Source organism: Sminthopsis crassicaudata, chromosome 3 (assembly GCF_048593235.1).
Source record: "Sminthopsis crassicaudata isolate SCR6 chromosome 3, ASM4859323v1, whole genome shotgun sequence".
NCBI lineage: Eukaryota > Metazoa > Chordata > Mammalia > Dasyuromorphia > Dasyuridae > Sminthopsis > Sminthopsis crassicaudata.
Window position 1 is genome coordinate 252,181,780 of NC_133619.1, and position 14,596 is coordinate 252,196,375.

Below are 14,596 nucleotides of genomic sequence, written 5' to 3' on the forward strand. Positions count from 1 at the left end.
AGCCACTAGAAGCTCTTGGAGCCTGAGACAGAGTCATTCCATCTCCCCCCTTTGTGATGGCTGGAGGCTGAAACACAAACCTTTGGATTCAGAGACATTCGGATAGATTCAGAGGGCAGAGAAGGAGGCAGGAACTCAAGCCCACTGAACCAAGGAGAGAGATAGGCCTCAAAGAAAGCTAACCAGGCTCCAGGAAAGGAGACAAGACTTGGAAAGAGACAATAAAAGATTTGGATTTTAACCTCTGGCTACTCATGTGGTGATTACTGAACTGAAACCAAGGCTGCTCCCAGAGACCCAAGAAAACCTCAATACAGAACATTACATTTAAGAGAGAATATTACAATCATCAGTTCCTAGATGTTAACATTCAATAATGCCAGATAGCAATAGACTTCTATTCTTAACTTGTCTAATTGTTTATTTCTCCTTCATAAAGGGTGTGTCTTTTTTTTTTTTTCATTCTCATCTCAGCATTTGGTACAATGACACACAGAATTTTATAAATGCCAAATGACTGTTTGACAAAGTACTGAGATACTCAGTATCTCCATAGTGATGATTAGGCAAAAATAAACATCATTCCTACAGACTAGCTCTCTTTCTAACATTGTTAGATCAATAGGTATTTTGATATTGATACTTTTCTTGGATTTCATATTTCCAACAAGTTTTAAATATCTGGAGCCTGATGTCCCTAAAGATATTTCCAAAATTTAATTCATTATCTTTTCTACAAATATTGCTTTCTTTCTAATGTTCTGGTAATGTTATGGGCATTATCATCTTCCAATAATTCAGGCTCGCAATCTAAGAGTCATCCTCAACTCATCACTCTCTATATACTTTCTGTAACTAAGCTCTATCAATTCTATTTTCACAACATCTCCCACATATACCTCCCTCTCCTCTTGATAATGCCATAAAGCTATTATAGGTCCTCATCATTCCATGCCTAAACTATTGCTAATTGTTGGATTCTTTCTCTGCTCTTTCTACTCTCTGGGCTATTCAATTATCAAATTGATTTTCCTAAAGCACAGATCTGACCACATCTCCCCCTTATTCAGTAAACTTCACATCATGGATCAAATAGGAAATCATTAGTTTTATCTTTAAACTTTTTCATACGTTTCAAGGATATACTCTGCAATCCAATGAAACTGGACTCCTTGAAATGCCTGGAACAAGACTTTCTATTACCTAACTTGTTCATTTGCAGTAACTGTCTGGAATTCTCTCCTTATCTATTCCTGATATCCTTAATCTCAGTTTCCCTCCCTTTGTAAGAACCTTTTGCTGGTGCTTTTTCTTTGAGATAATCTGAAATTAATCCCACATATATTTGGTGTTTATAAAATTATTCACATATTGATTCCTCATAAGCTCCTTGGGAATATGGATTTCCCCCCCCCCATAACTTTAAGAATAATGTCTGGCATGCAGTAAGCACTTTAAAATATCGGTTGACCTTATTTTGGGTAGAAATAATGGAGTTTCATTCACTTACATATTTTATTACCAAACAAAATCTTTATATTGCTAAACAAAAATGAAAACTACAGTCTATTATAAAAGGACATGTTGCAGTTAGGGTGGCAGCAGGTTAAATATTCAGGAAGAAATGCAAATTAAACTATAAAAAACTATTTTTCCTTAATATAATCACTTACGACAGAATGGCTCCTTTGGTGAAGTATCAAAATAAGCTTCTAAATGAGGATGATCCCTTTTAATTATATCATTTTTCCAATGGTCAGCATAATAACCTGCAAATTGAATCACAAAATTGAATCACAAAGTGGAATATATGAGGTAGAATTCTTGAGGAAGGAAAAAATGACAGAAATTTTTATTGGATTTTATAGTGGCTCACAAAAATGTTATACTCCCTCAAAATGTTTTCGCCACTTCTCATGAATTATGTACATATAATCTTTTTTGTCAAAGTGTTTGACAATTATTGTTTTGCAACTCTGATAATGTGCTGGTTGCTAATGGAAAAAAAAAACAGCTAATCCATATGTGTTTTATGTCATAATCCAAATTAACGAATAGAGTGATGTGGTTTGTCCCTATCCCATTTCATTTCCTGACACAAGGTCCAACCTTGTATTTTGAAGAAGAAATATTTTATCATCTCCAACAAGGATCCTGATAATCTCTGAAAAGTGATAAAACAATTCTGTTGTTTCAGAGCACTTCAAACAATCTATGAATCTTTTTTTAGTCTAAGATAGAATGTATTTATGCCTAGAAATACATATTTATGCCTGGAAATACAAATGTTTTCTTGGAGCTATAAATATTAGTACAAATATTTTCATTTTCACAAAATATAACATTGATCCTATATAACTTTTACCTGTTGTGGGGCATAAATTTAACCCGAAGTCTTCACACTTAGTACATTTACCATTTCTATATTCTTGATATGAATTGCAAGGATATGCAGTTATATTGCACTCTGTTGCCAGAGTTGAGATGAATATAAAAACTGCTCTCTGGTGGTCACATTTTATATAAGCGAGTCCTTAATGATTAAAAACAAAGAAAAAATGGAAATTGTTTAAATAAGTTTAAATACATTTTAAACTAAAACTAAGCTAAGAAATACCAAGGTGCCTCCCATATATTAAGCTCACCTGCCTTAAGAAAAGTATACATGTATTGAAAGTGAGGGCTTAACTTAAAACTTTTGTTCACCAACTGTAATAAGCTGTTGGAATTTCCATCTTTGCCATATCATTTTAGTGGAAATCTAAAAGAGTCTGTTTTGTTGTTTATTATTCATTCAATTGAGTCTTACTCTTTGTGATCCCATAGAACATAGCTCACTAATGTTATTCATGCTGTTTTTCTGGGACCACCACATGTTGAGCCATCTAGCTGTTTCAGAGGAATTGTACCTATTCAATGTCATCTTTTGTTCAAGATATGCTTTAGATTTGATCTTTCAAATACTATTCTATACATTTCATGGATTGATATTGATATCTAACCACCATTTATAACCTGGTTTTTCTGGGATATATTTTTTCAGCATAAAGAGATTAACCAAGAATAGGAAAAGATCAGGTATACAAAAGAATCTAGAGGTCATTTGCAAGTAAAAGGAAAAAAAAAATATGTCAGCAAACATGGGAGGATAGTTCAGGCATCTCCAAGCCATGCTGCTTAATTCCTCCCTTCATTATCATCCCCTATTCACCAAGTCTTTAATGCATTCCTGAGATTACCATGTTCTTATTGGTGAGTTTTCTTCCTATATTGACTTGAACTAGGTTTCTGTATCACTTCTTGGCTTTTTTGACACAATGATAGTGATGAAAAACTGCCCTTATCTCCAACAAGTATCCATTTAAACCCCTCTTATGTATTGTTTTTCTCCATTTAAGTAGAAGCTGCTCAAAGGCAGAAACTATCTTTGTGATCAATATTTGTATCTGCAGTACTTAGTACAAAGTATGGCACAAGTAGCAAGAGTATACAATTTCACTCTGTCTTTCTTTCCCAAATAATTTATTTATAAATAAACAATTTCAGAATACATATTTGAAATTTCATAGATGTCAGAAGCTGCCTCACAAAAGAAATATTTGTCCTTGCTACTAAACTTCATTTTCAGGCTTTCTAAGGCCAATTATTTTCAATTCCATTTACTCAAAAGCAATTCATGCTTACCAAAATATAAAACCAATAGACTTAGAACAACAAAGTACTTTCAGTTATCAAGTCCCCTTTATATCCATCCTATATTTACTACTTCTGGATTTATTGCTTGTCAACTGATCTATAAATTTATTTTTCCACCTGGATCTTTTCCGATTTTTTTATATATGAATTTATGGCAGCTTTAGGTCTCTGAAACTATTTCAGTAGAGATCTATAGAAGTTTATACTCCAGTTTCAATATCTGCTTCATACATGCTTCAAGATAAAACCCTCACAAAGTTTTGTTAATTTTTTCATAATATGACCATTATTTTAAAAGTAAACCAGGATACTCTGCAGACTTAAAATGTCTGACCTTAACCAAATGAATCTTCAGTTAGCTGATTTTCTCCATCTATAATTAGCTATCTTCAGCTGAATATGGGATTTAACTTCACATGCAAATACTTAATTTTTCTTCCTTCATATTTTTAATTTGATGGATTTTGATAATGCAAGAATTGTGTTAAAGAACATACTTATGTCCACATACTAGCTATGGTTAAGAGCTTTAAAGATGACGTATAGGCCTCTTGAATGTGGAAAAATAGCAAAAAATAGGTTAAAAAACACTGCTAAAAAGGGGGAAAATGTTTGTGACCAACAAGAAAATACAAAGACTGAAGCAGTGAAAAATGGAGAAATAATATTTGCTGACAAAACTCACATTTTTATTGAAGTCTATACCAATCATTGTCATAAACATATCAATATGCTGGAAAAATTAATGAAATGATAATTAATTGATCTAAGTTCATAGCTTAGCTTTGGGGCTTACTTAATTATTGAATATTTTGGAGCCTATTATCTCTACAAAATGAAAGAGTCAGACTATATTTATCTGAAATCTCTTCCAACTGTGTTATTTTTTTCTTAGAAATTTTTAGTATGCTTTCCATAGTTTTATCAATTAGTGTTTCAAGTTCTCATATTATTATTAATATTTTTTTCTTTCTAAAATCTGATAAACATTCTAGGGTAAAATTGCAAAAGATCTACCTGCAAATATTGATGTGGGGCAGCCAGGTTGGTTTCTTCCTCCATTGGGATAAAAATCCAAATGTCCAACAGAGTGGCTGATACCAAGACCTAAGGATAAATCATTCAGGAATGATAACTTGTATATGATACAGTCAATAGTACAGAGTATAAAAAAGACCATTATCTTAGAATTTTCAGATATTTGGATAAAACTTAAAGAAAAAATGATAATATAAGTTATATATTCAAGGAAGAATTCTATATATTCTGTCTATTGTAAAATAAGTTCCCAGCACATTGGAAATATCCTACTTATTAATAAGAATCTTTACTCTCCATTTCCATCCAATCCATTTTCATCCTTTTAGTCTATCTTTTGTTCTCCATGATCTTTGAAATATGATTTCTAAGAGGTTAAAATATCACACTTCATGCTAAAAAGCTGTAAAATATCATCATACATACATTTTGGGGGTTTATGTACATGTGTGTGCACATGCATGTGCATGTGTCTATGTATATAAAGAGGATCAACAAAAACTGAAACAAATCAAGACGTTTTTTTTTGCATTATTGCTATGATCTGTCAATTGAAAATTGTTTTTAATTAAGATTCCATTGAGATGCATGTTTAGTGAGTCCCAATCATGGAGATAATAAACTGAGATAATACACATACCCACACATATGTATACATATGTATATATGTGTATATGCATGCATTGTATATATGAGTATAAAATCTACTTGCATTGCAAAACCTTTTATTAGGGTTATGTGCCAAGATTATTGAAATTTTAAGTCATGATATTTAGGCAAGAGTGTAGAATATTGTCATAGATGTTTAGCTAATATGAACATAGTAAACAAAAAATATGGATGAGCCAGTACTTCTCTGTATGGAGCAGTATAAAGAATAAAACTTCTCAGAGAGTAATGCTAGATCCAGTCTTGTTTAACATTTTTATACAAAATTCAGAGTGAAAAGCATATAGGTATCCTAGAAGTTTATAGATGACACTAAGCATTTTCTAAAATAGATGATGGGAGGTGTTATTGGAATGAATAATAATATCAATAGCTCCTAAGAAAGCTAAAATCCGATTCAAACCCACATTTTTATTAAGCGTTTGTTCTGGCACTATTATTAAGGTTTGGACATTGTAAATACAAAAATCAAAAAGTGAAATGATCTTTGTCTTCAAAGTGACATGTTATAATAATTTAATCTTATTAAACCTATAAAAGATTAAATTCCATTCCACCCACAAAGTTTCTTTTTTTTCTCTTTTCATTTTTTTATATCACCAATTGTTTCTTTTTCTATTATTTTCAAAGGAAATGAAAAAATGAAGTTATTATTACCATGAGCATCAGAATGGATGATATCAACAAATTGTGCATCTGTATTATCTAATCTCATTTTTATTGGTGCATTATTGAAACCTGGTCCTGCTGGGTCAATACCTAAAATGAAAGAAAGACGTTATCATTCTAAAAGGTAAGTATAACTTCAGTGCTCATGAGAATGGGCAGTGAAATATTAGAACCAAACTACTTCTGACCTTGAAATTAAGATGTACTGATAATGTTTTTAAAAAGAAAAATAAAATCTGGAATGAATAAATGACTTTATTCTTGAATGATTTTATTTATTATTAGCTCATTGTGAAGTTGATTTTAAAAATCACCTTGCCTATTTGATCATCAAAAATAACATTGAGATTTTAACTTTTGTTTTTATTTTTTAACTATTTTTAATTTATAAAATAAAATGAGTGTTAAAAAGTGTGCTTCAATGTGCAATTAGAGTTCATCGGTTCCCTTTTTTGGAGATAGCATTTTTCATTGGGGATCTTTTGGAATTATCTCCAAACATTGTCTTGACCAAAATAGCCAAATCTTTCATAGTTGATTGGCCTTACAATATTGCTATTTCGTTTTATAATTTTCTGGTTCTTCTCACTTCACTTTTCACAAGTTCATATAAGTTTTCCTAGGTTTTCTTTTTCTGAAATAATTCTACTTTTCATTTCTTATAACACAATAGCATTCTATCATAATCATATACTACAACTTGTTCAGCCATTCCCAATTAATGGTCCTCACCTTGATTTCCAATTCTTTGTTACCACAAAAGGAACTGCTATAAATATTTTCATATAAATAAGGCCCTTTTCCCATTTTCCATTATCTCTTTTGGAGACAGATCTATTAATGATATTGCTTGATCAAAAGATACATCCAGTTTGATAATCATTTGGGCATATGTCTAAATTATTCTTTGATTGTTAGACAAGTTCACAACTCCACCAAAGCTACATTAGCATCCTAATTTTTCCACATTCTCTGTAGTATTTGCAACTTTGGTCATATTAGCCAATCTGCTAGGTATGAGGCTGCTATTCAAAGTTGTATTCATTTGTATTTCTCTAATCAATAGTAATTTAGAGTATTTTATGATTATTGAGAACTTTGATTTCTTTTAAAATTACCTGTTCAGACAATTTTCAGATGATTAAATTAAAGCCAACTACAGTTATATGAAAAAATGCTCTAAATCACTATTAATTAAAGAAATGCAAATTAAAATGACTCTGAGGTACCTCATCACACCTGTCAGATTGACTAAGATGAGAGGAAAAGATAATGATAAATGCTGGAAAGAATGTGGGAAAACTGGGACACCAATGTATTGTTGGTGGAATTGTAAAATGATCCAACTACTGGAAAGAAACTTAGAACTATGCTCAAATAGCTTATAAAACTGTGCATCCCCATTGACCAAACAGTGTCATTACTGGATCTGTATCCCAAGGAAATCATAAAGGAGAACCCACATATACAAAAATTTAGCAGCCCTTTTTGTGGTAGCGAAGAATTGGAAAATGAGTAGATGCCCATCAATTGAGGAATGGCTGAATAAGTTGTGGTATCTGAAGATATTGGAATATTATTGATCTATAAAAAAAAATGAACAAGTTGATTTTAGAAAGGCCTGGAAAGATTTACATGAATTGATGCTGAGTGAAACAAGCAGAATCAGGTATATGTTGTACACTAAATAGCAAGAATGTGTGATGATCAACTATGAAAGGCTTGGTTCTTCTCGGTGGTTCAGTGATCTAAAGCAATCCCAGTAGACTTTGGACAGATTGCCAATTGCAATCAGAAAAAGAACTAAGGCAACTCAATGTAAAGCAACACATGCTATGTTATCTTCCTTTTTTCTGTTTTTTTTTATTTCTCCAATAGTTTTTCTCTTTTGTTCTAATTTTTCTCTCCCAACATGATTCATAAAGCATGTGTATTAAAATAAATAAATTTACTTAAAAATGAATAAGTAAATGAATAAAAAAAAGAAAGAAGAAAACTAACTTTATATGCTCTGACCATTTAAAAATGGGTTATTTTTGTAAATAAAACTGTTAAATTTGATAAATGAGGTTTTAATCAGAAAAAATAATCTTACTGTAAATTTTTCTCCCTTCTGATCCCATTCTGCATTACTTTTGTTTATAAAGAAGCCTTTAAAATTCATGTAGTCAAAATTCACATGCTCCTTTTTATCTCTTGATTGGTCATAAATTCTTCTCTTACATATAAACATGTCTTATTTTCAAATATTCTTTATTTATTTATGATATTAGTTTTTATGTGTAAGTCACACATTTAACATGTTATAAAATGTGAGATGTTGGTTTATTCCTAGTTTCTGCCAAACTGCTTTCCAGTTTCCACGGTAGTTTTTGTCAAACGTTTTTATCCAAAAATGTAGATTAGAGAGAAAGGAATAAAGAAGGGGGAAAGGGTGACATAGGATAAGGTGAATTACAGAAGAATTTTTAGGTAGGTAATAGTAAGGTAAATTAAGGAGTAAAATGAAAGTACAAGAGTTAGGAAATAAGAGATAAATACTATAACAAGGATCGAGAGTAAAATTTATTAGAAATAAAAAAGTAGAGCTAATAATCATTAACCTCAGATAAAGTTAAACTTAAAGATTTAATTAAGAGGGAAATCTACATCATCCATCATCCATATCAATATTGTTTTAGATGCATGTTCATGTATATATATATATTGTGTGTGTGTGGTTGCTTGTTGTATGTGTAGATAGATATAATGTATGTGTGGGGATTCAGTTTTTATCCAAAAGCTTGAATCTTAGGGATTATCAAACATTAGTTTACTATGGTCATTTAGTATTACATACTAAATCTATTCCATTAATTCACTAGTTTAATTGTTTAATTACCAGTGTATAATTATATATAGAGAGTACATACCTTATATACTAACATATAATTGCTTATGTACCAGCTTATTTTGATGATTACTACTATGTAATGTAATATAATTTGAAATCAAGTATTACTGAGCCAATTGATTTCTTTTACATTTTTCTCATTGATTTTCTTAATATTCTTGACTTTTTGTTTTTTTCAGATGAATTTTGTGACCATTTTTTTAGCTGTATAAAATAATTCTTTAGTAATTTGACTGATATGGCATTGAATAAGTAAATTTATTTTTAATTATTTATTTAAACTAAATACAAAATAAGAAAAAAAACACAAAATATAAAAAAGATAGAAAAACAAAATAAAACAAAACATTGTTTGTGCCCAGCAGAAAATCAGGGAGGATTCAAAATAAGTAATAATAAATTTTCCTTTCAAGAAAGCATATATGAAAACAGAAGACAATATATTCATGACTATCCATTTGTGAGTGCTTCCTTTTAGGTTATTCTTTTGTTCTCTGCTGTTTCATGTGTTACTTTATTCTTTTTTCCCTTTTCATTACCTACCATAAGCAGGCTACAATTAACCACACACACCACACACACACACACACACACACACACACAAACTCTGTGTGGGATATCTATCCCACACATACATTATATCTATCTACACACATACATACTCCTACAAGCAAACATGCACACGTACATGTATATACATTTATACATGCAAACATGCATCTAAAACAATATTGATATGGATGATGGATGATGTAGATTTCCCTCTTAATTAAATCTTTAAGTTTAACTTTATCTGAGGCTAATGATTATTAGCTCTACTTTTTTATTTCTAATAAATTTTACTCTTGATCCTTATTATAGTATTTATCTCTTATTTCCCATCCCTGCTAACTCTTGTACTTTCATTTTACTCCTTAATTTACCTTACTATTACCTACCTAAAAATTCTTCTGTAACTCACCTTATCCTATGTCACCCTTTCCCCCTTCTTTATTCCTTTCTCTCTAATCTATATACCTTATCCCAAGGCCATAAATCTATACATCTTTCTATACCCCACCATATCTTATTCCCCCTCCACTTATTTCTTTAAAGATTTTGTAGAATGCTATATCCTTCATGGTGTAGTGTTCCCTATTTAACCCAATCTTGATGTGAGTAGGTTTTCAGAATTACTAGCCTTTCTTCTCTCTCGAACACTTCTGTATCAGTTCTTCCTCTGCACCTTATTCTTATAACATCATTACTATTTTTACCTTTTCCTAGACAATTTTTCAATTAAAATCATTAAATTCAAATAAATCATATTCAACTCTTCCCCAATATTTCTTTTAAGCTACCCAAGTACTGGTGTCAATTTTAAAATATGGTATATATTTCCATGCAAAAATATTAGCAATTGAGTTCTTTGAAATTAATGTCTAATATTCTAATGTCTAATGTTTAATGTCTTATATTTTAAAATATTTTATCAAGTTTGGGTTTGGTCGAGATAGTCTTGAAAGTCTGGAATTTCATTAAATATACATTTAAAAATTAATATTATAGTTTGTTTTACTAGATAACCTATTTTTAGCTATAGGTTGAATTCTTTTGATTGTCAATATATATTTTTCCAGGACCTGCAGTCTATTATTATAGCTGCTGATAAATCCCATATAATTCTAATTGTGGCTCCAATTATTATTATTTTTTTTGTTGTTGCAAAATTTTCTCTTTGAACTGGGGTTTTTGAAATTTGGCAGCAATATTCCTATGTTTTTGTTTTTGTTTTTGTTTTTGTTTTGTTTTGTTTTGTTTTGTTTTCACCACAAAGGTGGTAATTGGTGGATTCTTTTCTATTTGTGTTTTCCATTTGTGCTGTATCACTTTAGGAAAATTTTCTTTGATTATTTCTTGCATTATTGTGGCAAGGTTCTTTTTTGATCACAGCTTTCAGGTAGTAAAATTATTCTTATAATTTCTTTTCTTAAACTGTTTCCCAGATCTTTTGCTTTTTCTCTTATGTTTAACATTCGGTTGTCTTTTCTCACTCTTTATATGTTGTTTTATCTTTTCTTGGTCCCTGATACCTTCATTGGTTTCCCCTTGCCAAGTTTTAATTTTCAAAGAATTATATTCTTCTTTAAGACTCTGGCTATCCTTTTCTAGTTAGTTAATTTTTTTGTCAGAATGCTTCTTGAATTGTTCTTATATATTTACTTTTTCTCTCTCATTTGATTTTTTTCAAATCTTTTTTGAGTTCTATAAATTCTTTCTGGGCAGATAATTATCTAATACTCTTTGAGGTAGAAGAAGATTTTTTTTTTATTTCATTATCTTCTTCTGAAGATGAGCCACAATCTTCCCTAATGCCATTGTAACTTTCTGTGGTTGAGTTCTGTTACCAAATATATATATAAAATAATAATAATAATAATAATAATAATAATAATAATTATTATTATTATTTTATTTTATTCTAAGCACCTCTAATCCTGGAGTAGAGGGAAAGATGCCTCTAGCTTCACTTCAGCTTTCTCCTCTAAATTTGAACTCCAAACCAAAAGCTCCACTCTCCTCAGAATTCATGAACTACCATACTGCTTCAGCAGTGTCAGGCAGGGATCCCATTCTGTGCTCCAGACACTAAAAATATACCCAAACCTCTGAAAAGTTGATTCCACTCATCATTGGTATATAGAAAGTGAACACACTTATAGACAACACAAAATCCAATAGACTTGAAAGAAGAATAGCTCTTGTCATGAGAGAACTCAACAGGTATCTCATTCAAATAGCAGTCTTATGGAAGCAAGGCTGGCAAATGAAGGACAGATTATTGAAGTAGGATCTGGACACATATTTTTTCTGGAGTGGCCAAAATGAAAGGGAGTGCTGTGAAGCTGGTGTAGGTTTTGTGATCAAACTAATCTAGAAAACAAACTCTCATACTTTCCAAAAAAAGAGTGAATGATAGGCTCACAATGTGATTGTTCCTTCTGGGAAAATATCATTCCACAGTATCTAGGCTTTCATCATGATGAACCCTGGCGAGATTCTTATGAAGACCTGGAGACCCTTATCATCAATGTGCCAAAAGCAGACAAGCTTATAATTGTGTGACTTTAATGCTAGAATAGGCTTTGGACTACCAGATGTGGTAGAGAATTCTTGGGAGGAATGGAGATGGGAACAGGAACAGCAATGTACATTTACTATTGAAGACTTGTGCATCTCATGACTTTCTCATCACCCATGTATTCAATTTACCTAAATCCAATAAAAATTCATGAATTCATCCTTGCAGCAAACATTGGCATTTAATAGATTATGTGATTGTAAGGAGAAGAGACAGAATATGAGAGTGACAAAAGCAATGTGTGGTACAGAGTGCTGGACTGATCATAGACTTATTTTCTCTAAGCTGAATATTCACATTCAAGAAAAATAGCAGCCCCAAGGCAAAAAGGCTACTGGAAGAATTAATGTCAACAGGTTAAAGTGCTTCACTGAAAGGGAACAGTTTGTTGCTAACTTAGAGGTAAGTTGAACTAACACACAGTTGACAACAATGGAGCAGAATAGGAGTGGGCAGCTTTCAGAGATTTGGTGTACCAAGCTGCATTTGCTCATCTGGATCAGAACTCTGGCAAATATCAAGATTGGTTTGATGAAAATGATGGGGAAATTCAGAAGCTGCTAAATAAACATTTGAATGCTACCTTTTTAAAGATGCATGAACTACAGGCTGGATAGTTCATGCATCTCTAGGAAGGTAGCATTCAAATCCACCAAAAGTAAAGTACAATTAAAACTTAGAGAGATGCATGATTCTTGGGTCAATAAGAAGGCAGATGAAATTTGGTTTTATGCTAATAATAACAATCCAAAGTACTTTTGTGATGCTCTGATAGGGTTTTGTTGATGGTGCCACTCTGATTAGTGATAAGAAAATGATCCTAGAGAGGTATGCTGAACAATTTCACAGAGTTCTCAACATATTGTCATCAATCAATGTTGAACTATTGATTATTTACCTTGTTGGAACCAATCCCTAGCTGAAGTTCGTTTTGAGAGATTTTGAATGCCATGAGGCTACTTTTGTGTGATAAAGCACCAACTGCTGATTCTATTCCAGCTGAAATTTACAAGTGGGGGCTCCATTGCTCATACAAAAGCTGAATGAAATTTTCCACATTATATGACAAGAAGAGGTTAAACCCCAGAAATTCAAGGATGCCTCTATTGTCTACCTTTGTAAAGGTAAAGGCAATAGATTATCTTGTGACAATAACTGGAGGGGGGTCTCTCTCAGTTTCTGGCAAGATTCTTGCCAGAGTCTTCCTTAATAGACTGACCCTACACCTGAAAAAGTCATCTACCTGAGAACCAGTGTGGCTTCAGAAGGGTACAAGGAACAATTGATATGGTGCTTACTACTTGAAAATTCCGGGAGAAATGCCAGGAGCAAGACAAATGTCTATATATAACATTTGTAAATCCACCAAGGCTTTTTGATACTGTTAGTGGAAAGGGCTTATGGAAAATTATTTCAAAATTTGGTTGTCCACAGAAGTCTATCAGTATAGTACATCAATTTCATGATGTCATGCTTGCCCAGGTTCTGGACAGTGGACAATGCTCTTGAACTTTTCCTGTCACCAAGTGTAACGTGCTGTTGTCTCCAGAAACTGCCTATCGCTCTCTGGTCTAGAGAAGAGACTTCTTCCTCCAGAGAGCCGCCTCAAGTCTGGCCTAGAGCAGAGATTCTTCTTTCCTCCAGAGAGCTGTCTCAAGTCTGGTCCAGACAAGACTCTCTCCCTATCTCTAGAGTGCCTCCCTGTTTTATCCTCCCAGAGAATGGGCGTGGGATAATGCAAGGGCTTCTGGGGAAAATTACTTCAACCAATGAACTTGCTCCTCCTAAGCATGCAAGCTCCTCCCCAAGAGGTCACAGAAGTAAAAATGCCAGTAAAGGCCGAAACTAGAGAATTGTCAAGTACCGACTTAGCACTTAGTAAGAACTTATCATCTCATTATCTTATTAGCACTTAGTAAGAACCTAACAACCAAGAAACAAGGTTGTATGCTTGTCCCCATACTTTTAGCATGATGTTTTCAGCTATGTTGGAATCAAAGATATGGAATCAAAGTCAACAGCACCGATGATAAATTCTTCAACTTGAAAAAACTACAAGTTAAAGCTAAAGAGGAGGGAGTATTGATGCATGATTATTTTGTTTGCAGATGATTGTGCACTCAATGCAGCCTTTAAAGTTAAGATGTAAGAAAGTTCAGATCAATTCTCTGCTGCTTTTGTTAATTTTTAGCTAACAATATTAAAAATACACAGGTCCTCTGTCAGCCAGCACCATACATATGCGGAACCATCAGTTACAACAAATGGTTAAGTTTTGGATATTGTGGATCAGTTCTCTTACTGTGGCACTATACTTTCCAGAGATGTTCACAATAATAATGATATTGATACACACGTTGCCAAAACTAGGTCACTGTTTGGGAAGCTCCAAAGAAAAATATGGCAGAGGAAAGGTATTTTATTGACTACCAAACTGACTACCAAATTTATTGCTTTATGTCTATGAATTCTGGACAGCATATCAGTGCCAATCCAGTAATTGATTGCTT

At 32.3% G+C, this 14,596-nt stretch overlaps 1 protein-coding gene across 1 annotated transcript in view; it reads right to left on the reverse strand.

The window, feature by feature from the left end:
- Positions 1-14,596, reverse strand: part of LOC141559459 (lipase member I-like) — a 43,063-nt gene that overhangs the window by 8,545 nt on the left and 19,922 nt on the right. Inside the window, exons 4-7 of the mRNA XM_074297328.1 lie at positions 6,061-6,162; positions 4,714-4,803; positions 2,366-2,533; positions 1,674-1,769 (exon numbers count right to left, since the gene is read on the reverse strand). Of these exons, the coding sequence (XP_074153429.1) occupies positions 1,674-1,769; positions 2,366-2,533; positions 4,714-4,803; positions 6,061-6,162 (456 nt within the window). The remainder of the gene's footprint in view (positions 1-1,673; positions 1,770-2,365; positions 2,534-4,713; positions 4,804-6,060; positions 6,163-14,596) is intronic.